This window comes from Chionomys nivalis, chromosome 19, assembly GCF_950005125.1.
Source record: "Chionomys nivalis chromosome 19, mChiNiv1.1, whole genome shotgun sequence".
NCBI classification, from domain to species: domain Eukaryota; kingdom Metazoa; phylum Chordata; class Mammalia; order Rodentia; family Cricetidae; genus Chionomys; species Chionomys nivalis.
The window spans coordinates 42,363,873-42,384,781 of NC_080104.1; the positions used below are offsets into that span (position 1 = coordinate 42,363,873).

The window sequence follows — 20,909 nt, forward strand, 5'->3', positions numbered from 1 at the left end:
TTAGAATGCTCTGACTTTCATATCTCTGTCACCCTTCTGCCGCTTTGCACGCATGCTCGCTCTCCTCCTCTCCCAGTGCTGACTTTAGTATGGGATAGAGGTCTCACACCTTTTTCAGCCTTCAAGTTTTCTCAGTGGTGGCGCACACCTTTAATCCCAGCACTCGGGAGGCAGAGGCAGGCGGATCTGAGGCCAGCCTGGTCTACAAGAGCTTGTTCCGGGACAGGCACCAAAGCTACAGAGAAACCCTGTCTCGAAAAACAAGCAAAAAAAGTTATTCTCAGCCGGGCGGTGGTGGCGCACGCCTTTAATCCCAGCACTCAGGAGGCAGAGGCAGGTGAATCTCTGTGAGTTCGAGGCCAGCCTGGTCTACAAGAGCTTGTTCCAGGACAAGAACAAAAAGCTTTTCTCAACACAATAGGTGACAAGAGATGTTTTTGGTGGTGGCAGTGGTTTAATGGTTTCATTTTCAGACGGGATCTCAGGAAGAAACTGGTCTCAAACTGTCTATAGTAGCCAAGGAGGACCCTGAATTTCTAATTCTCCTGTCTCCATCACCCAAGTTCTAGGATTACAGTCACCACCACGCTCTGCTTTTGTAAAGCTGGGTAAGGAACCTAGGGCATTCAGGATAGGCAGTCTACCCTACTGAGCGACTTCCCTAGTTTTGGGCTTAGTCCCATATTTCCCCAGGCCATCACCTGACCAAAAGATACACTTGTTCCACTCTCCTTGTTAAAGCCCCCAGTGCAGTAACCAGGGCTGGGCACACAAGAGGCGCTCAGCCCCCCTGCACATACATGAAGGAGGCACAGTAGAGCACACATACGTGGGGGTGGGGGAGGGTATAAGACCTACAGGTGTCTCCCAGAAACCCAGGCATAACTGGGGCGCGGGGCGCTGGCAGGCGGAAAGTCTAAGACGGCTGCAGCGAACAAAGTCTCTAAGTTGGAGGCGGTCAAGGTCAGTGTCAGGGCAGTAGGGATGGGCGGGACTCGGGGCGGCGCCGCAGGCCTAGGACAGCGATGGGCACGCCCTGGCCAGGGCCTCGGCGGGCGCCGGAAGACACGCGGACAGCGGCAGGTGAGGTCGCCTGGGCCCTTATTCCCGGGTGCAGCGGGGCAACGGTGGAGGAACGACAGGGACCACGACTTTGCGAGGAGGTGCCGTTGCCTAGGATACCCAACACCGACCCGTAGGACCGGATTCCCCACCCCTAAATCCCCCCCGCTAAGTCTTTCCGGGAACTTAGGGCCCTGTGGGGAGCAGGACGCTCAGGGGCGGCGGGGCAGGCGAGCAGGCAGGCAGGCTTTGTCCCGATCCCGGGAGGGGGTCTCAGACTGAAGGACTGCTGTGTCTGATCGCAGCGAGGAGACCCTTAGGGATCTCAGGGAAAGTGAGTGGGGTTGCCCAAGTGATCATCAGTTCGGGTGCATTGGAGGCCTGCTTCACCCTGCCCCCCTCCCCGCCCCCGCGAAGTCGGGGTTCTGCCAAAACAGGATCAGCCATGGCTGGATCCACTCTCTTCTCCTAGATCTCTTTGACCCCGGAATTTAAGGGGAGGAGCGGAAGGGCTCAGCTGTCTTAGGAGTCTCCTGCGAGAGAACAGGCGCAGACTGTTTGGGAAGGGACTTCTAGGTCTCCCCACTCAGCACCTATCCTCCAAGGCTGCCATCAGCTTCTAACATGAGCCATTGTCTGCTGCTCACACACCCCAAGTGCTCAGCCACACCTAAAGGAGTACTTCAAGGGGGCTGTATGTCAGGATCGACCCAGGTTGCCTCCTATTCACCAGGACACTGACCCCCAGTCAATGTTGGGCCGTTCCAGGACCATTCACCCATAAGCAATAGAACTGGGCCTATCAAGTACTTTACCATCAGTGAACTTTGCCTGGTGTTAGATGAAGGTGCACAGCGGACGGGGATGTGCAAGTCACGTGGGGCGGGATTTGAGTACAGGAGTGTCTGTTATACCGAAGCGACTTCCCTCCTCTCTTCGTTCTTTAGCACTGGGTGTTTTTCGAGAGTACATTTGGGAGTGCGTTCCCCAGAGTGCCCACTCTCAGCCTGGTCCCTGGTGTCCAAAGAGGGGAGCCATCAACTCTCTTCCCCAGTGGAAGAGAGACATCATAGCCCATTGAGTCACACTTCAGTAGCCTTCTGCCTCTCTTGGCCACTGTGGAGACAAGGTTATCCTGTGTGTCAGTGTTGAAATTGTCCTTGTATAAGCCAGGATGATTCAAATGACTGTGTGGTGTATTTGTGATTTTTTTTTTTTTAAGACAGGGATGGCCTGGCCTCTCGTTGGCCTGGGTGTACACAGCTCCTGTTCTGTGTTGTCTGAGGTTTGACCTCTTGACAGCTATGGCAGAAATGTGTTCCAGGAGTAGATTTCTGAAGGACTCTGACCCTGGGATCAGGCTGCATGGCAGAGAAAACAGGGCTGATAGGCAGGTTCAAGTGTGAACCACATCAGTGCATGTGTGCGTATGTTTTGGGAGATGAGGCAATGGTCCAATTACTTAGGAAAGGCTGTACCACTATTTTTTAAGGGGTGGGGGATGGGTAGGGGGACAGGGTCTCATGTAGCTCTTGGTAGCCTCAAACTTACTATGTATCCAAGGCCAGCCTTGAACTTCTGATCCTCCTGCTTCTCCCTGCTTCTCCTCCTGCTTCTTACTTGTAAAAGTGAGCTTCACCTAGTTTCTGTGATGCTAGGAATCAAACCCAGAACTTCGTGCACGTTAGGCAAGTGAGCCACCAGAAGAACTATGCTCCAGCACTTAAGACTTATTTTAAGCCAGGGGTTCTCAACCTGTGGGTTGCAACCCTTTTGAGTAGGGGAGGGGTTTCAAACAACCCTTTCACAGAGGTCACCTAAGATCATTGGAAAACACAGATACTTATATTATGATTCATAACAGTAGTAACATTACAGTTATGAAGTAAAAACGAAAATAATTTTATGGCTGGGTTTTTTTTTTTTTAAAGATTTATTTATTTATTGTGTATACGGTAGTCTTAGTACTCTGCCTGCAGGCCAGAAGAGGGCACCCAGATCTCATTACAGATGGTTGTGAGCCACCATGTGGTTGCTGGGAATTGAACTCAGGACCTTTGGAAGAGCAGGCGGTGCTCTTAACTACTGAGCCATCTCTCCAGCCCTATGGCTGGGGTTTACCACAGCATGAGGAACTGTGTTAAAGGGTCGCAGCATTAGGAAGGTTGAGAACCACTGCTTTAAGCTAGTATTTCTGAACCCAGTATTTTTAGTTGAGATTCTCTGTGCTTCCTTGCTGGGAATGTCTGAGAAAGTTAAACCTAGCATTCCCCATGACTCAGCAGTTCTCCCATAGCCATAGGCTAAACTTCTAAACATGGCCGTGTAAAACCTGGAGCACAGATGTCCATCCATGGCTGCGCCGTTCACAACAGCCAGGAAGTGAAGGCTAAGATGTTGAATCACCCATGAGAATGTGGTGTAGTCATATGATAATGTTATTTGGCCATGTGAAGGAGAAACAGACAGCATACAAGCCAGGGAAAGGAACCAGATACAAGAGGTTACGTGTTGTATGGTTCTGTTTGCACTAAACGTCTAGGGTAGGCAATCCGTGGAGACAGGTATGTTAGCCGCCAAAGGATTCTCTAAGACAGGGTCTCCGTACACATTCTAGACTGACCTCGAACTCTATCCTTCCACCTCTGTGCCCCCTGAGTGCTGGATTTACATTTGATGGTATCACACCGTAACAAAACTTTTCTGGATTGATAGTTGTAGTGGTTGTTCAATCTGGAAAGTGAAATAAAACCTGCCAATTTTCACTTTAGATGGTAACTCTTATATGCAAATTATATTTGATTAAAATCATATAATCATAGACCTATCCCACTATTTCCTTTTTGAGATAGAGTCTTACTCTATAGCCCTAAAATTCACTATTTGGTCAAGGCTGGCCTTGAACTTATGTTGATCTGGGATCACAGGTGTGATATACCATCACTGCGAGCTTCTTTGTGCAGCTTGTGCGTGTGTGTATGTGTGTGTGTGTGTGTACAAGTGTAGTCCTGAAGTTGACATCGGGCACCCTTCCTTGATAAGCACCCACCTATTTTATTTTTTTGTGGCAGGGTCTCTTTGTAGCCCTACCTAGCCTAGAATTCTCTATGTAGACCAGGCTGGCCTTGAACTTACAGAGATCTGCCTACCTCTACCTATGCCTCCAGAGTGCTGGGATTTAAGACCTGAGCCATTTCTGGTCTCTCTCTCTCTTTTTTTTTTTTCTTTGAGACAAGGTCTCTCCAAATCAGAAGCTCATTGATTTGCCTAGGCCTGCTGGCCAATCACCTTCAGGTATCTGTTTGTCTCTGCTTATGGGGTGCCAGAGTTGCGGGTCTGAACCACCAGCTCTTAAGTGAGTCTTTGGCATACACACTCAGAACCCACGCTTGCCTGGCAGACACTTCACACTTTCCTGAGACATCTCCAATCTCCACAGCCCTGTCTTGCTGTTGAAGCTTAATTATTTTTGCCAAAACAACACATGCTTTAGCAATGTGTAGCATGTTTAGAATGTTTAGCAATTTAAACAACAGAAAGCTAAGAAAGTAGAAGCCTCTTCTTAGCCTAGTATTATGGCTCAGGGAACTATGTCATGGTTCAGGGAACGGGGTCAGATCAGATAAAGGTGGAGCATCCTCCAGTGGCTAAGCTTTCTTTTTCCAAAATAGGATGAAAGTGACAGGGAACGCCAAGCTTGCAGCAATCACAAAAGTGTGCGTGCATACACCAAAGTGCTGTGTCTTACTGCTCGCAAATGGGGTGAAGATCTACAGGTGATGATCCTGTTGCCTGACTTGCCCATGGACAAGTCTTTCATGGAAAAATGCTGTTCGCTCTTGTTGTTGTTGTTGATGTTGATTTGTTTTTGTTGATTTGTTTTTCAAGATAGCGTTTCTCTGTAGCTTTGGAGCCTATCCTGCAACTACCTCTTGTAGACCAGGCTGGCCTCGAACTCACAGAGATCTGCCTGCTTCTGCCTCCCAAGCACTGGAATTAAAGGCGTTTGCCGCCACCACCCGGCGTGACTCTTTAAAAACCAATAGGCTATATGGGTGTGTGGGAGTCTCTTCTAGAGTCTCTCACCAATGGAGGTTTCTGTGGGTCAATGGAATCTTCCAGTGGTTACCATTGGCCCGGTCTGGCTGCCATATTAAGCACATTCATATACATAAGTAACGATCATTCATTCCAGGCATGTATTTGGAGCAACCACAGGGTCTGTAGCTGGAAGTGGAGGACTGCAGCCTAGGCCTTTGGTTTTAGGTGGCTGGCCAAGTAGGTTATGGCCCAGTGAAGAGGAACCTTGCTCTACCCCCACCCCCTACCCACTCCAGGGAGGGGCAGGCAAGAATGGACAGAGAAGAGCCAAGGACAATTAGTGTGTCCAAGTATTGGGAAACAAACTGGAATGTTCAAAAGAGTTGCTGGCCTTCAATCCCCCAAGTGAGGGTGGCAGAGGTCAGTGGAGGAGAGAGAAGGAAGATTCCAGAGAGAGCAGCAGGAAGTGAGAAACGGCCTCTTTTTTCTTGCCGCTCTTGATCCTCAAGGCCAGAGCAGCAATTTGGCTTTACTGGGGGCTGACTTGGTTGAGCGTAGCCAAAGTCTGCCCTTTGCGGAAGCAGCTAGGTGAGCAGGGAGGAGCTGAGGCATCTTGAACTTTTGGCCAGCTCAGTGAGGCCCTGGCACTCACCCCTTTGGGGGATGGCATTCTCTGGAGAGGCAAGGGGAGCTTTGTTGGCCCATCTGGCATGATGGGATCTTAGTGACATCTGTGCTGGCCTGTCACCTGCTCTCCCCACATTTCTGCTACATGTGCCTTGAACTCTTACTCACTGACTCGGCCCACACAGAAGCGGGCAAGTGGAACATAGCCCGCTGCGGTCCACCTTATGACCTTCCCTGTTTCTAGCCCCTGCTAATCCACTGGTGTCCATTCCTGCCTCCGACTGGGTACCTGTGTCTTCCTGGGCCTTGGTTCCCTGGGATATCCATCTTCTATTCAGTTGGCATAGTTAGCCTGCTGAATACTCAGAATTAGCTGGGGGCAACCCTCTGAGGAGTTAGAGGAGGAGAGGGAGTATTGCCTCCTGGGAGATTCATCCTGGTCCCAGTCCTGTCAGGGACTCAGTTTCCTAATCTGTTAGATGGGTAGGATGCTGAAGCCTTGGTATATTAGAGGTCATTTAGCCAAAGAAAGATAACTTTAAGTCCCCTCCAATCCCCTGATGCAGAGCCCCGCCCCCAGCACCAATGACAACAGTGTTGGGAGTTCTAATCATGAGCAGGGGGTGGGGGAAGGACTTGGGAACAGTCCCAGGGGTTTCCCTGTCTTGTAATCCATCCTATGTGTAGAGTGCTTCCCATTAGAAAGGGAAGGGGGCTAGATTGATGGCTCAGTGGTTAAGAGCACTGACTGATCTTGAGTTTCATTCCTAGCATCCACAGCTCACAACCATGTGTAACTCCAGTTCCAGGGTTCCCAGCATCCTCTCTGTCCTTCTCAGCATCAAGCATGCCTGTGGTGCACAGATATACATGCAGGCAAAACACAGAAGATAAATAAATTAATTAAAGAAAAAAAGAAAGAAAGAAAGAAAGAAAGAAAGAAAGAAACTGAGGCCCGAGAAGAGCTGGGTTTTCTCTAGCCACACAGAGGATCAGGTAACAGGGGGCCCTCCAGTGCCATCGTACCACCTGAGACAGTCCCTGATGGTCTGGGACATACTCCCTCACCGAGCTGGTCAGCTGCCTGAGCCCGTACTTCCAGGCTCGCCTCAGCATGAGTCTCTTTCTTTTCTCTGTATATGGGTGCACATATGTGTACAAGCACATGGAGGTTAAAAGTCAACCTTGTGTGTCGCTTCTCAAGAGATAGCCACCTTGTGTTTAGAGACAAGATGTCTCGCTTGGACCTGGGACTGACTCGCCCATTCTTCTAGGCTGACTGTCCAGTGAGCTCCAGGAATTCTCCTGTCTCTAGTGCTAGGATCAGGAGCACACACGACTACACCTGACTTTTTTTTTTTTTTTTTTTTTAAATATTTATTTATTTATTATGTATATAATATTCTGTCTGTGTGTATGCCTTCAGGCCAGAAGAGGGCGCCAGACCTCATTACAGATGGTTGTGAGCCACCATGTGGTTGCTGGGAATTGAACTCAGGACCTTTGGAAGAGCAGGCAATGCTCTTAACCACTGATCCATCTCTCCAGCCCATACACCTGACTTTTTATGTAGGTGTTGTGGACAGAACTGAAGTCACCTCCCAAGACTCCAGATGAGGCCACCAGATCTTATCATAGATGGTTGTGAGCCACCATGTGGTTGCTGGGAATTGAACTCAGGTCCTCTGGAAAAGCAGCAAGTGCTCTTAACCTCTGAGCCATCTCTCTCTTTTTTTTTTTTTTTTTTTTTTTTTTTTTTTTTTTTTTTTTTTTTGGTTTTTCGAGACAGGGTTTCTATGTGGTTTTGGAGCCTGTCCTGGAACTAGCTCTTGTAGACCAGGCTGGTCTCGAACTCACAGAGATCCGCCCGCCTCTGCCTCCCAAGTGCTGGGATTAAAGGCGTGCGCCACCACCGCCCGGCTGAGCCATCTCTCCAGACCCCCCCCCCCAAGACTTTTTTTTTAAGGTAGTCCCTATGTAGCCTAGACTGGCTTTGAACTTGCTGTATATCTGAGGATGACCTTGAACTTCTGATCTCCCTGCCTCTCCTACACCCCAAATGCAGGAATTATAGGCATGTACCACAGTGTGCCTTCATTCCTTCCTTCTTCCTTATGTCCCCCAAATGTCATTATTGGTACCCTGCCCTGAAACCCAGAGTAGCTGGGCCTCTCTGGCTGCTTTCTGTAGCTTTTCTGTCTTTAGTGTCTCCCTAGATGTCCCTTCTTCTGACCTAGCCCGGGCAGAAGGAGTATGATGTCCTTTGGTCTGAGACAGTACCACCCAGCAACCCTTCTGCTGTCTAGATCTCGGCTGGAGAGACTTGGCCCTCACGTGGATGGGTGGTTCTCTCCACACTAGCAAGCCTCAAGATCACGTGCTGGTCTCTGGGGTTCATTTGGGCTGGAGGCATAGCGTCAGACTCCAGGATCCTTCCAGTGATCCTGATAGCCTCCTGCAGGTGCCAGGTGAGTCCTGGTACTTCCCAGCTGCTTCTATCTCTGGACTCCACAGTTCTGTGTCTAGTGACCTAGATGGGCTCTTTCCACTTTAGATAGCTCAACAACCAGCCTGGGCCAAAGGTTGTAGAATGTTAGCTCCTGAGGCTCAACCAAGGTTTGCTCTCAGTGTGCTGGGAACTGGGTAGCCTGCCCCAGTCCAAGCAGTGGGCCTCAAACTTAGGCTATGCCCACTGCAGGCACGCTCCTCAGATGATCGATCTCTTGCTTCTCCTCTCAGCCTCCGTCAGGGCCTTGCTCTCCCTTCCCAGCACAGGGTCTACCAGATAGCTAGTGCTTTCCCTCCCCCCACACCCTGCTTCCTCACTGCAGACAGTCATTGAGATCCCCCCCCCCCCCCCCCCGCAGGTCTCTTCCGGTCACCACCACTGTATCTTAGGTCATACCTCCTCGATGTCCCCAGGGTGAGGGGTGTTGCTGCTTTGGAGTGACCTATCCCATGGTAGGCTGACTCCTCCCCTGTGATCTCAGTCTGTTCCTGGTGTTGCTACAGACTGCTGCAGACTGGAGAGCTTATAAGGAGCAGAAATTTGTTGGCTCATGGCTCTGAAAGCTGGAAAGTTTAAAGTCAAGGAGCCAACCTCTGCTGCACCCTCCCATGGGGAAGACAAGAAAGAGCAAGTACTTGAAACCTCAGAGTCCCACTTCTTAAAGTTAAATTTTTATGTACTTATTGCGTGTGTTTGTGTGTGTGTGTGTGTGCGTGCGTGCGTATGTGTCTTTGCTAGACTAGTCAGATTGGTTAGCTCTGGGTTCAACTGAGAGACCCTGTCTCAGAGAATAAGGAGGAGAGCAGAGTGATCGAGGAAGACTCCTGATGTCAGCCCGTCTCTTGCCATGGACACCCTGTTCTCTCATTTCCCTGAATCTGATGTAGTCTCTTCTCCCAGCCCAACAACACCCAGTTCAAGATGGGGTCCCAGGTCTCGGTGGATACGGGAGCTGTGCACGTGGTCATCGTGGGCGGGGGCTTTGGAGGGATAGCAGCTGCCAGCCAGCTGCAGGCGCAGAACATCCCCTTCATGCTGGTGGACATGAAGGACTCCTTCCACCACAATGTGGCAGCCCTCCGGGCCTCTGTGGAGAGTGGTGAGTTGCTCTTTTGAGAGCGTGGTCTTGTCACTGTTATGGGGTATGTCGGAGCTTGGGGGCATTTTCTCCATTTAGGGCAAGTTGCTCCAGGCCTTAGATTCATTCTTAAACTCAAGCCACTGGTCTTAAGCATCTTCCATAAAGAAGTGCCAGTTCTTTACAGAACTTCTTTATCAGAGCTTAGGGTCTTCTGAGGACCAGACGGGAACTTCAGGGCAGAGTGGACACCTGGGTATACCCACTGGCCTGGCTGTGGCCAAGAGCACCCCTGTGGGTATGTGACTTGGGAACGTTTCAACCCCGTTTGACCCTGTGACGTCTTCTGTGTCCGTTCCCAGGCTTTGCCAAAAAGACATTCATTTCTTACTCAGTGACCTTCAGGGACAACTTCCGACAGGGCAAAGTGATTGGCATAGACCTGAAGAACCATACTGTGTTGCTACAGGGCGGTGAGGTGAGTGTGTGGGGTGCCCGGGTGGGAGTAGCCCCCCTCAAGGCCAAGAGGAGCCATCTGTGGGCTCCAGGTCCCACTTTCCGCTTCACAGGACATTCTTGGTGACAAAGGCTCGGTCACAGCAGACACAAGCAGAGGGTGGCTGGGGTTACCCAAGCCTTTTCTACATGCCGGGCACTGTCCTGAGCCTTTACATAAGTGTCATTCTCCCCCTTTTGGCATGATAAATGGAAGAGTCTAAAATATCCAAGAGGAATTGGGGATGTGGCTCAGTTGGTAGAATTCTTGCCAAGTGTGCGTGAAGCCCTGGGTTTGCTCCTCAGCACTGAGCGCTGTAGGCGTAAATAAGGAAGTTCATGAGAGTCTGGGGAAAAGAATAACAAATGTTTACTTGGGGAACACTCACACAGTAAAGGTAGAGAGTCTCCCCTGTCCTCTGCTCTGTGGGCTCCCAGAGCTGCGAACGGAACTCTGACCACAAGCCGAGAGAGCGAGAGAACCCACTCCTAGCTCTTAAAAGCGATCATGTACTCAGACAGAAGACCACGCCCCTAAGTCCAGTACCCCCAAAGGCTGAATGAATTGCCACTCCAGAGCACAGTGGTACGTGCCACGTAATCCCAGTTACCTTGGAGCTGGAAGCAGGAGGTTAGAAGTTCAAGGTCATCCATGGCTACAGAACTGGGCTACACGAGACCCAGTCTCAAAAACAAAAGTCCAGAAGATTCCAAACTAACTCCACAATGGAGGTGCAAGTCTTGCTTACTGCCCCTCCCCTTCCCCAGGCAGTCTCCTGCTCCTGGCCCCTATGCCGGTTAGCTCTACACCCCATGCTCTCCTGCTTCCTTAGGTAATCTTTGCCTCCTGTACCTTATATGCCTCCCATTAGTGTGGTGTTTTCTCCTCCTCCTCCCCTTTGGGCTCTTGGCTGTACAGAGCTCTGAACATGAGGAGAGGTGGACCAGGGCGTTGCCTCATAACCCCAACCCAAGAAGCCTCTTTTCTGCAACGCTCCATGGTCCCTGGTGTCCAGCTGTTGGAGGCAGAGGCCCAGCCCTTCCGGCCCGACTTACTTAACTCACACATCTTTTTCTTATCCTCTTTAGGCCTTGCCCTTCTCCCATCTCATCCTGGCCACAGGCAGCACCGGGCCCTTCCCTGGCAAGTTTAACGAGGTGTCCTGCCAGGAGGCAGCCATCCAGGCCTACGAGGACATGGTGAAGCAGGTGCGCCACACTGACGAATGTGGGGCAGGGTGGGCAGGTTGGAGCACTGTGGCTCTGGAGCAAGGGGACTATCTGGGAGGACCTCATGGCTGCCAAAACAGCCTGCGAGCAGCAGAGAACTGTTAGAGAGACCTCAGACCTGAGTTTCTGTGTGTTGTGCTGGCTATGTCTCTGGCTCATCCCTCTTGTTGCCTCTTTATATATGCACGCCGCCCCTTCCACCTGCTATGCAGTACAACGCACTGGGCTCCGTGCTCCCACTTCCCCCATGGATCTGTGAAGGGAGGAGGAGACCCATCTGGAGCCCAAATATGGACGGAGCTCTGTTCTTCTTTAGCCAGGGTCCCCCTCACCCCCCATAGGCTGAGCCACTGTGCAGGCATACGGGTGTGCTTCATGGTCCTTCTTCTTCTTCTTCTTCTTCTTCTTCTTCTTCTTCTTCTTCTTCTTCTTCTTCTTCTTCTCCTTCTCCTTCTCCTTCTCCTTCTCCTTCTCCTCCTCCTCCTTCTCCTCCTCCTCCTCTTCTTCTTCTTCTTCTTCTTCTTCTTTAGATCCAGCTCTCAGAGTTCATCGTGGTGGTGGGAGGTGGCTCTGCAGGAGTGGAGATGGCAGCAGAGATAAAAACGGAATACCCCAAGAAGGAGGTGAGGTGGCCTTCTTGGCTATCTTTTTTTTTTAATTTATAATAACATTAAATAAATATGTATTTATATGTACATATATAATGTATTTACATATAAATTTATATTTATATAAATATATAAATTTATATACAATGCATGTATATATATATACATATATAATATCTGTGTGTGTGTACATGCACAAGTGCCATGGTGTGAGTCGGAGGATATCCTGTGGGAGTCAGTTCTCTCCTTCCACCCTGTCTCCCCTGGGATTTGAACCCATGTCGTCATGCCTGGGGACAAACCCCTTTACCTTTACCCATCTCCCACTCCAGCAACACCAGGACTTTGCTCGGGTCCTGGGAGGCTGGAGCCCCACATGCATGAGCAGAGTGTTTTCCATCTTGTCCTAAAGCAATCCCACATGCAGTCACTCCACATAGCGAGAAGAGCCTCCTGCTTTGGCTCCTGGCCGTATGGAGCTCTGAACGTGGGGAAAGGAGGGCCAGCGAGTTGTCTCATAAACCCACCCGCCCATGTCTCTCCTCCCAAGTGAGAGCCTTTGCGATGAGGCCTGGATGTTCTCTTTTTGCTGTGGAAGTTTCTTGGTATGTTTGATTGGCAGCCCTTGCCCTGGACAGCCACAGGGTGGTCATGTGGGTCAGCCTTAGCTCACGTGAGTGAGCCTCTTCGAGCCACAAAGAGCCTGTGAACAGCACTCCTCTCCCTGGGGAGAGATGGTCGGCTTCCACAAGGAAAATCAATCTGGCATAATTTAATTATATGCTTACTCTCTGACAAATGGCTGGAAATTATGGTGACTGATGGATGTAGTTAAAGCATTCATTTTGATTCACGCGTGTTACATAGAAAGCCCACCCTCCCCCGCTCGTTCTCAGTGCTTCTGCGATGAGCAGAGTGGGTCTCTTCCAACGCCGACTGATCTTACTGGCACCAGTGGGGTGTCCTGTGATACAGTTCAACTCCAGAGCTGCCTGGAATTGGCACATACACCACAGACCAAGGGCTCAGCTCCATAAGGCTGCTCCCACCTCAGATGACAGTGGAGTCGTAGGTCCCTGGTTAAATAACACTTCTGACCTAGCTATAAGCTGGGTTTCATAGCGGTCAGAGTGTCATATAGACCCCAGAGATACAGCTCGCTTACCACTGCTAGCTTACCACAAAAGAGGTCTTAAAGGACACAGATGGGGTTGGAGAGATGACTCAATGGTTAAGAGTTCATACTGCTCTTGCAGGGGTCCCAGGTTTGGTTCTTAGCACCCACATGTGGGGCTCACCCCACCTGTATTTCCAGCACCAGGGGATCTAGTGCCCTCTCCTGGACTGGATAGGCACTGCACTCAGGTGCACACATCCACATACAGACACATATACATGTAACTAAAACTAATAAAATAAACCTTTAAAGGACATATATGAACAACCAGATAAAGAGATCCCAAACACAGGGGCCTCTTTCTCCCTGGAGTTGGGGTATGCCACCTTCATTCATGAGGAGGATCTCCAAGTCTTGCAAGGGGATTTGAAGGCTTCCTCACTGGCTTGATGAACTGTGGAACTCCACCTCCAGCTCCCTGGGCTTCCTGGGAGATTGGGGCAGAGGCTGGAAGCTCCCACTGTGGTTTGATTCTGGTGGTGTTGTCCCATCAGATTGAATGATTCTCCTGTCACCCAAGAAATTCCAAGGCATCCAGTAGTTTGTCACTCAGAGAGTTACAAAGGTCACAGAAGCTCTGGGTTAGGAATTAGGGCCAAATATCAGAACAAATGATTCTTCCAGCACTACAAGGCTTCAGAGCTCTGTGTCAGCAACCAGGGACAGACCAGAATTCTTGTCATGTCACGGGGATAAAGACAGTCTGAAGTAGTACGTTTCAACTAACTCAGGGTAGGATCTATGTTGTATTAGTAGGCATGTAGGAGCACGTGTGTGATTGGAGTGTGCTGAGTTCCCTCCTTTACCACACTTTTATTAGGGCCGAGCATAGTAGCACACTTTAATCCCAGCACATGGGAGGCACAGGCAAGAGGATCTCTGTGAGTTCTAGGCCAGCCTGGTCTATATAGCGAGTCCCAGGACAGCCAGGACCATGCAGAACAGTGGTTCTCAACCTTCCTGATTCTGTGACACTTTAATACAGATCCTCATGTTGTGGTCACCCCCAGCCATAAAACGATTTTTATTGCTACGTCATACCTGTAGTTTTGATACTCTGCTGAACTGTAATGTAGGTATCTGATATTTCTGATGGTCTTAGGTGACTCCTGTGAAAGGGTCGTTTAACCCCTCAAAGGGGTTGTGACCACAGGTTGAGAGTCACTGAAGTAGAGAGACCCTGTCTCAAAAAAAAAAATTTAAAATTTTTATTTACTTTAGTGTGTGTGTGTGTACATGCCACATTCTGCTCTCTATGAGGAGATCATAGAACAACTATAGGAGCTGGTTCTCTCCTTCTACCCTGTGGGTCCTGGGTCCACACTCAGGTTGTCAGGCTTGGTGGCAATCATCTTACCTGGTGAGCCATTTTGCCAGCCCTCTCTCCACTAATGTGTTTTCTCGTCCATCATTACACAGTTCCTGAGTGGGACAGTTGAATTCTGGTGAGTCTCAGGAGATGTCAGAGATGGCATTTCAACCCAGTCAAGCCTTCCCCTCTTCTCCGCTTTCCCTTTCCGTCTGTCTTTTCTTCCTCTCCCTTTTCCTTCTAAGACTTCCTATGTGCTAAGCAAACATTCTACCTGTACGCTATGTCTCCAGCCCTCTTTTTATGTTTTATCTTATCTTATCTTATCTTATTTTGGAAACAGGGTTTCTCTCTGTAGCCCTGACTGTCCTAGAACTTACTCTGCAGACCAGGCTGGCCTCGAACTCAAAGATCTGTGTGCTTTTGCCTCATGAGTGCTGGGATTAAAGGTGTAGACCACCACTGTGCGGTCTCTTTTTACTTTTGGAGAGAGGATCTGACTCAGTAGCCAGTTGGTCTGGAATTCAGCCTGGCCTGAAACCTGAGATCCTCCTACCTCAGCCTCCACAGTGGCTGAGATTACAGGCCTGTGCCATTAGGCCGGAGAGGCAGCCTGATTTCCGAGTCTGACTTGGACGGTGGTCACAATCTGACTGCATGTCTTCTTGCTGAGACAGCAAGCGGATATGCCAATGAGGCTCATTTTACAACTAGAGCAGTGTTATAATCAGCCTGGTATGGGGTCGGAATGCCAGCAGCTTATATACTGATTATACAATTGCACATCCTGAAAACATTGTCCGTTTGCCTTAGGTGAGGTGTGGGTTTGGGGAGTAGCACATGGGGTGGTCCTCTGGTTCAGGGGTGCTGAGTCCTGAGAGGTGGCCTGGAGCCCTGGCTGCAGCGTAGAGTTTGTCTCCCATGCTCATTTCCTCAGTATTACATGGGAAGTAGAGGGGAGACTCAGGGCTCCCTCTCCACACCTGTGTTGTTTGTTTTTGTTCCAGGTCACTCTCATCCACTCCAAAGTACAGTTGGCCGACCAGGAGCTCCTGCCCTGTGTGCGGCAGGAAGTAAAAGAGATCCTCCTCCGGAAGGGCGTGCAGCTGCTGTTGAGTACGTGTGACAAGCCCCTCCTGTCCAGCCCCCACCTGCTGATACACTGCCCGTGGCCCAGCCGTGGCCACCGGTTGGGGCTGTAGCTGTGGTTCATCCGCTCAGGCTCCCCTCCTTCCCATTGTATCCAGAGAGCATCAGGAAGTCTCAGACGTGGGAGCCTGCCTGAGCTGTATCCAGCGGGAAGTCAAAGTCACAGGGCTACCGGCACCCGGCTGTAGTTAGGCACAACGACAGATAGGGGGTGCTATTCACTGACTGACTTAAGTGCCTCTAAAGGATCCGCCCCATGTTTTCATTTTTGACGTCTCTGTGGAAGATGGAGCTGGCATGTAATTTGAGGCATCGAGGGTGACTTTTTTTTCCCCAGTCTCTGTGTGGCCCTGGCTGTCCTGGAACTTACTCCGCCTCTGCCTCCTAACATTCCACCTGCTTCTGCAGCCTGAGTGCTGGGACTAAAGGCATACATCCCCACCTCCCTGCTTTTGGGTGTGGCTTTTGTTTGTTTGTTTGTTTAGAGCAGGAAGAGAGAGAAGCTCCTAGTATTTGGAGTGGGATGGCACCTGCGTGTCCCCTCTGTGTTCTGTGCAGAAGGGTATGAGGCAGTTGCTGTGGAAGCCCCACTCAGCTGTCATAGCCTCCTTTGGTGACTGGTCCCCGAGGACTGGAAGCACTTTCCTTTCAAACAGATCCCCTTACTTTCTCTGCCTTTGCCACATACCCATCCATCCATCCATCCATCCATCCATCCATTTATCACCCATCCACCCACCCACCTGTCCGCCCACCCATCCATCCATTCATCACCAATTCACCCATTCATCTATCCACTCATTCATCCATCCATCCCTTAAAATAATTTTATGTGTGCAGATTTTTGCCCGTGTACATGTCTATGTACCATGTATGTGCCCAGTGTCTCTGGAGGCCAGAAGAGGATATTAGATCCCCTTGAACTGGAGTTACGGATGGTTTTTAAACTCTATTTAGATGCTAGGAATCAAATCTGGGTCTCCTGGAGGAAAAAGTCCTCTCTCCAGCCCCTTCATTTTTTTTTTTTTTTTAAACTTTTGAGAGAGAGTATCTCATGTAGACCAGGTCGGCCTTAAACTGTGTCACCAAGGAGGACTGAATTTGTAATCCTCCCGCCTCCTTTTCCAGAGCACTGGCATACACACTATACGTAGTTTTTCGGGGCTGGATATAGAACACAGGACTTTCTGCACGTCTTGCAAGTACCCTACCAATTGAACGTTTTCTCTGCTTTCTGGTCTGTGCTATACTAGGGGCCTTCCGCTTAGATGGGACAAACAAGCTGCCCTTTGGAACAGGAAGGGGCCCTCTGTTGAGTAGCATTTCCTAGAACTTGGGAAGCTTGATTTCACTTCCCTTCAGCAGCTTCCGGGAACTTTCCTCCAGATGGATTCCGTGGGGTCGGCTGTCCACATTCTGCTCCGTGGGGGTGGGGCGGGAGAGCGGACTGAGGGGAGAGTCACCAGGGGAGTGATCACTTTCCCCGTGGTCTGCCTTGGTGTGTGCCAGCTCCCTGTCTCGGACCCCTCCACAGGCGAGCGGGTGAGCAACCTGGAGGAACTGCCTCTCAATGAGTTCCGGGACTACATCAAGGTACAGACAGACAAGGGCACGGAGGTGGCCACCAACCTGGTGATCCTGTGCAACGGGATCAAGATCAACAGCTCTGCTTACCACAGTGCCTTTGGTGAGTGCGTGGCCCAGGCGTAGCTGCCCCCAGCCGCCTCCTTTCTCTCTAGCATCCGGAGACACACCATAGCCCTTCCCACCTGGACCAGCACCCTGTCTCCTCTTATCCCATAGATCTTGAACTTTAAGTTCAGGTGAGAGGCCTTGCCTGCTCAGCTTGGAGGCCAGAATCTTCTGAGGTTAAGGGCTTCCACCTAGTGGACAGAGATGGAAGCAGGCTTCAGAGTGGGGAGAATGGTTTCCCTTCCTGATGCTTCCCATGAGGAAGCTGAGGAAGTCCCAGGTCAGGCTTTCCCTCTCCATAGATAGGTGTGCTGCTCTCTCCAACCCCAGACCTAAGCACCTGGTACTTCAGTTCCAAACCTCCGTTTGGGGAGGGTGGGGACAGTGACATAGCCTCATCTCTTAAAGCTCAATATCCAGATGCCAGAGGGATAGACGGTGGACTGATGTGTGTTTAAGCATCTACATGAGAGTGAGACTCAGTGGCCAAGCCCCATGATTGCACTGTATCCCCAGGCACCTGTCACCAATTGCTGAGCACCCTTTTCCCAACCAGTCTCTGCCGGATCCAGCAGGAAGTTAGTTTTCAGTCTAGAAGGAAAGCAGTCCACAGGGGTAATGGAGAGAGCACCCAGTTTACTATCTCAGTATTCCAAGGTATTCTAGAAGATACGTTGTTTTAAATCCCTTAAGGGAAGCTTATTGTTTCGAACAGGGCTAAATCTATTTTAAAATTTTGACGTGTGTTCCAAGGGCGGTTAAAGATCTGAAAGCCAGCCGGGCAGTGGTGGCACACGCCTTTAATCCCAGCACTTGGGAGGCAGAGACAGGCGGATCTCTGTGAGTTCGAGACCAGCCTGGTCTACAAGAGCTAGTTCCAGGACAGGAACCAAAAAGCTACGGAGAAACCCTGTCTCTAAAAAAAAAAAAAAAAAAAATCTGAAAGCCAGGGGACTTGTGAAGAGCTCTCTTTTGTATGAGGAGGCTTTCCGGTGCTCTGCCTCTGTTCTCGTTCTTGCCTCTTGCTCTGCCTCAGGCTTGACCTGGCAGGAAGGGGACTTGGACGGGAACTTCAGGCAGGATGAACAGCTGGTGGGCCTGTCACTTCCTAGCACGCTTCTCTGAAGTGACTGGACCCACATCCGGGACTTGTCCCACTGTTCCGAAGGTGACTTGACATGGCTGCTCAGGGGTGTCCTCTTGCCCAGCAGAGAATAGACTGGCCAGCAACGGTGCTCTCAAGGTGAACGAGTTCCTCCAGGTGGAAGGGCACAGCAACATCTACGCCATCGGCGACTGTGCTGATATCAAGGAGCCCAAGATGGCCTATCATGCTGGCCTGCATGCCAACATTGCTGTGGCCAACATTGTCAACTCTATGAAGCAGAGGCCCCTCAAAGCCTACAAGCCAGGTACAGAAAGCTTGGGCATTTGGCACTTGTTAAGTTTGGGGTTAGATATGCCGAAGGCTTTGGGGGCTGTAAGATGAATGACCTCTAGACTGCGGGTCCTGTCACAAAGTCTCTTTAAAAAGCAAATGTGTTATCGGGCTGTAGCTCAGTGGTAGAATTATTGCCTGGCATGAACTGAGGCCTTGGGTTTCATCTTCAGCATTGCTAACAGAGGTGGAGAGATGGCTAGACGCACTTTCAAGGACCCTAGTTTGATACCTAGAACACATTTGTTTGTTTGATTGTTTTCTTTCTTTCTTTCTTTTTTTTTTTTTTTGGTTTTTCGAGACAGGGTTTCTCTGTGGTTTTGGAGCCTGTCCTGGAACTAGCTCTTGTAGACCAGGCTGGTCTCGAACTCACAGAGATCCGCCTGCCTCTGCCTCCCAAGTGCTGGGATTAAAGGCGTGCGCCACCACTGTTTGATTGTTTTCGAGACAGGGTTTCTCTGTGTAGCTTTGGAGCCTGTCCTGGCACTTGCTCTGTAGACCAGGCTGGCCTCAAACTCACAGAGATTTGCCTGCTTCTGCCTCCCAAGTGCTGGGATCAAAGGTGTGTGCCACCACCTGGTTCTGAAACACATGTTTAAAAACAAAAAACAAAACAAACAAAAAAAAACCCCAAAGAAACAAACTAAAAAACCTGGGCATCATGGTCAATAAAAGATCCAGTCTTAAAAATAAAAATAAATAAATAAAAATGACTGTTACCTGAGGAATGACAGCCCGGGTTGTCATCCTCTGGTCTCAACATGTTTCCACATACATGTATACATAATCATATGCACACAAGACATGAACATAGGCACATACAGGCGCACCCACATACCCAGACATCTGACTTATTTTCTTAAACACGCACTGTTGCTCGTGGACTCTGAAAGCTTCATTTGTGGCTGCACCTCTCAGGTGTCACCTTGCTTTGTGTGTTTGCCCCCCAGGTGCACTGACATTCCTCCTGTCCTTGGGCAGAAATGATGGTGTGGGCCAGATCAGTGGCTTCTATGTAGGCCGCCTCATGGTGCGACTGGCCAAGAGCAGGGACCTCTTCATCTACACGAGCTGGAAAACCATGCGTCAGTCACCACCATGACAGGGAGGCTGCGTGGGAGTTGAGGTACCACTCGGAGGGGTGACGGACTGACCGACCAAGGACATCCTCCTGACAGCTGCCAAGAGCAAAAGCTCTTTGGGTCACGGTGTCAGTCGTGTGCTGGCTGGAAATACAACTTGTATAAAGCCCGAAATGAGAGACGGAGAGTAAAGAGGGAGACATTAAAAAAGAAAAAAAAAAGCCCTAGAAGATTCTTTCTGGATTTGGAAGGTCTGCTTGCAGCTGGGCTAGCTAAAGGGTCTTGGGGAGGCAGAGGCGGCTTTCTGTGCTATAGGCTTCTGTCTGTGTGTCCATGTGTGCACACGGATGCATAGGGCTTTGGGCTTCGTGTGCAGAGCTCCTGTAGGGCAGACCTGGGCTCCTCTAGCTAGTGTCCTGTCTGTAGTATAGTAAGTAGAGCCCACAGCATTCTGTATAGTAAGTAGAGCCCACAGCATTCTGTATAGTAAGTAGAGCCCACAGCATTCTGTATAGTAAGTAGAGCCCACAGCATTCTGTATAGTAAGTAGAGCCCACAGCATGAGACCAGCTGAAGAAAGAGTGTTGGCGTGGGGAGATGGCCTGTACCTGAGTCCCTCCTCACTTGGGGCGGGGAAGCTCATAGGTCCCACAGGAAGTAGGCTAAGTAGGTTATTAATAGGGGCCTCATTTTATTCTCCCAAACTTAGTATCTGCACTCTGCTCTCTCTTTCTTCTCCCCCTTCTCTCCCTTTCTTCCTCCCCGCCAAAACTCTCCCCCTCCCTCTCTCTTCTGTATCTACCTTATTCAGATTGGCCTTGAACTCCTGAGCTCAGGTGCTGCTCCTGAAACCCCCTTTAACCTTCATGAACCTTTATCTCCTTATTTATCTGACTGTAAGTCACAGGTACATCAACAGAGAGACAAAGTTCCCCTCTAGCTAGTCCATCTGTTGCTGAAATCTCTTCCCGGGGTGGGGGTGGGGGCATATAAGCGACATCTATCCGCATCTCCCAAGGAAGGTCCCAATGACAAACTGAGGCACGATTCTGTCACACTTTACTCTGGGGAACCAGTGAGTTTATTGGGGTTCCTTATGTAGTATCTGAGGGATGTGAGTGCTTCTCCCCACAACAGGCCAAGCCTGGAAAACTTTAACCAGCAGGGATGAGGGTTCCATAGCTACGGGGCAGCATAAATGGACCACCTTTCTCTTAGCCTTTCCTGGCCTATATGCTCAAGCCACTCCTTGGGTCCACATGCAATTAAGGCAGCGTTGCATACAACAGGTGGTAGGGGATTCACAGGCAAGGGTCTCTTGCCTCCCACCGCTCCACGAGGGGATAAAAACCATCAGTAAGGCCAGCTGGGACAGTCCTTTTAAAGGGGGAGCAGCTGATCTCCCTCCCCCC

At 50.2% G+C, this 20,909-nt stretch overlaps 1 protein-coding gene across 3 annotated transcripts; it reads left to right on the forward strand.

Annotated features, from left to right (window-relative positions):
* The first annotated feature begins 1,105 nt into the window (after positions 1-1,105).
* On the forward strand, positions 1,106-19,897 carry Aifm2 (apoptosis inducing factor mitochondria associated 2). Of its 3 annotated transcripts, none has more exons than XM_057794668.1 (9): positions 1,106-1,163; positions 9,140-9,338; positions 9,680-9,795; positions 10,902-11,021; positions 11,573-11,665; positions 15,144-15,252; positions 16,820-16,972; positions 18,189-18,389; positions 19,366-19,897. In XM_057794668.1, exons 2-9 carry the CDS (start codon positions 9,161-9,163, stop codon positions 19,515-19,517), a joined length of 1,122 nt encoding a protein of 373 aa, XP_057650651.1. In that variant the 5' UTR covers positions 1,106-1,163; positions 9,140-9,160; the 3' UTR covers positions 19,518-19,897. The 3 variants fall into 3 exon arrangements, with proteins under 3 accessions (XP_057650651.1, XP_057650649.1, XP_057650650.1); XM_057794666.1 differs by lacking the exon at positions 1,106-1,163 and adding an exon at positions 8,750-8,870; XM_057794667.1 differs by lacking the exon at positions 1,106-1,163 and adding an exon at positions 8,778-8,870 and having other exon boundaries at positions 9,127-9,338.
* Positions 19,898-20,909: the final 1,012 nt, after the last annotated feature.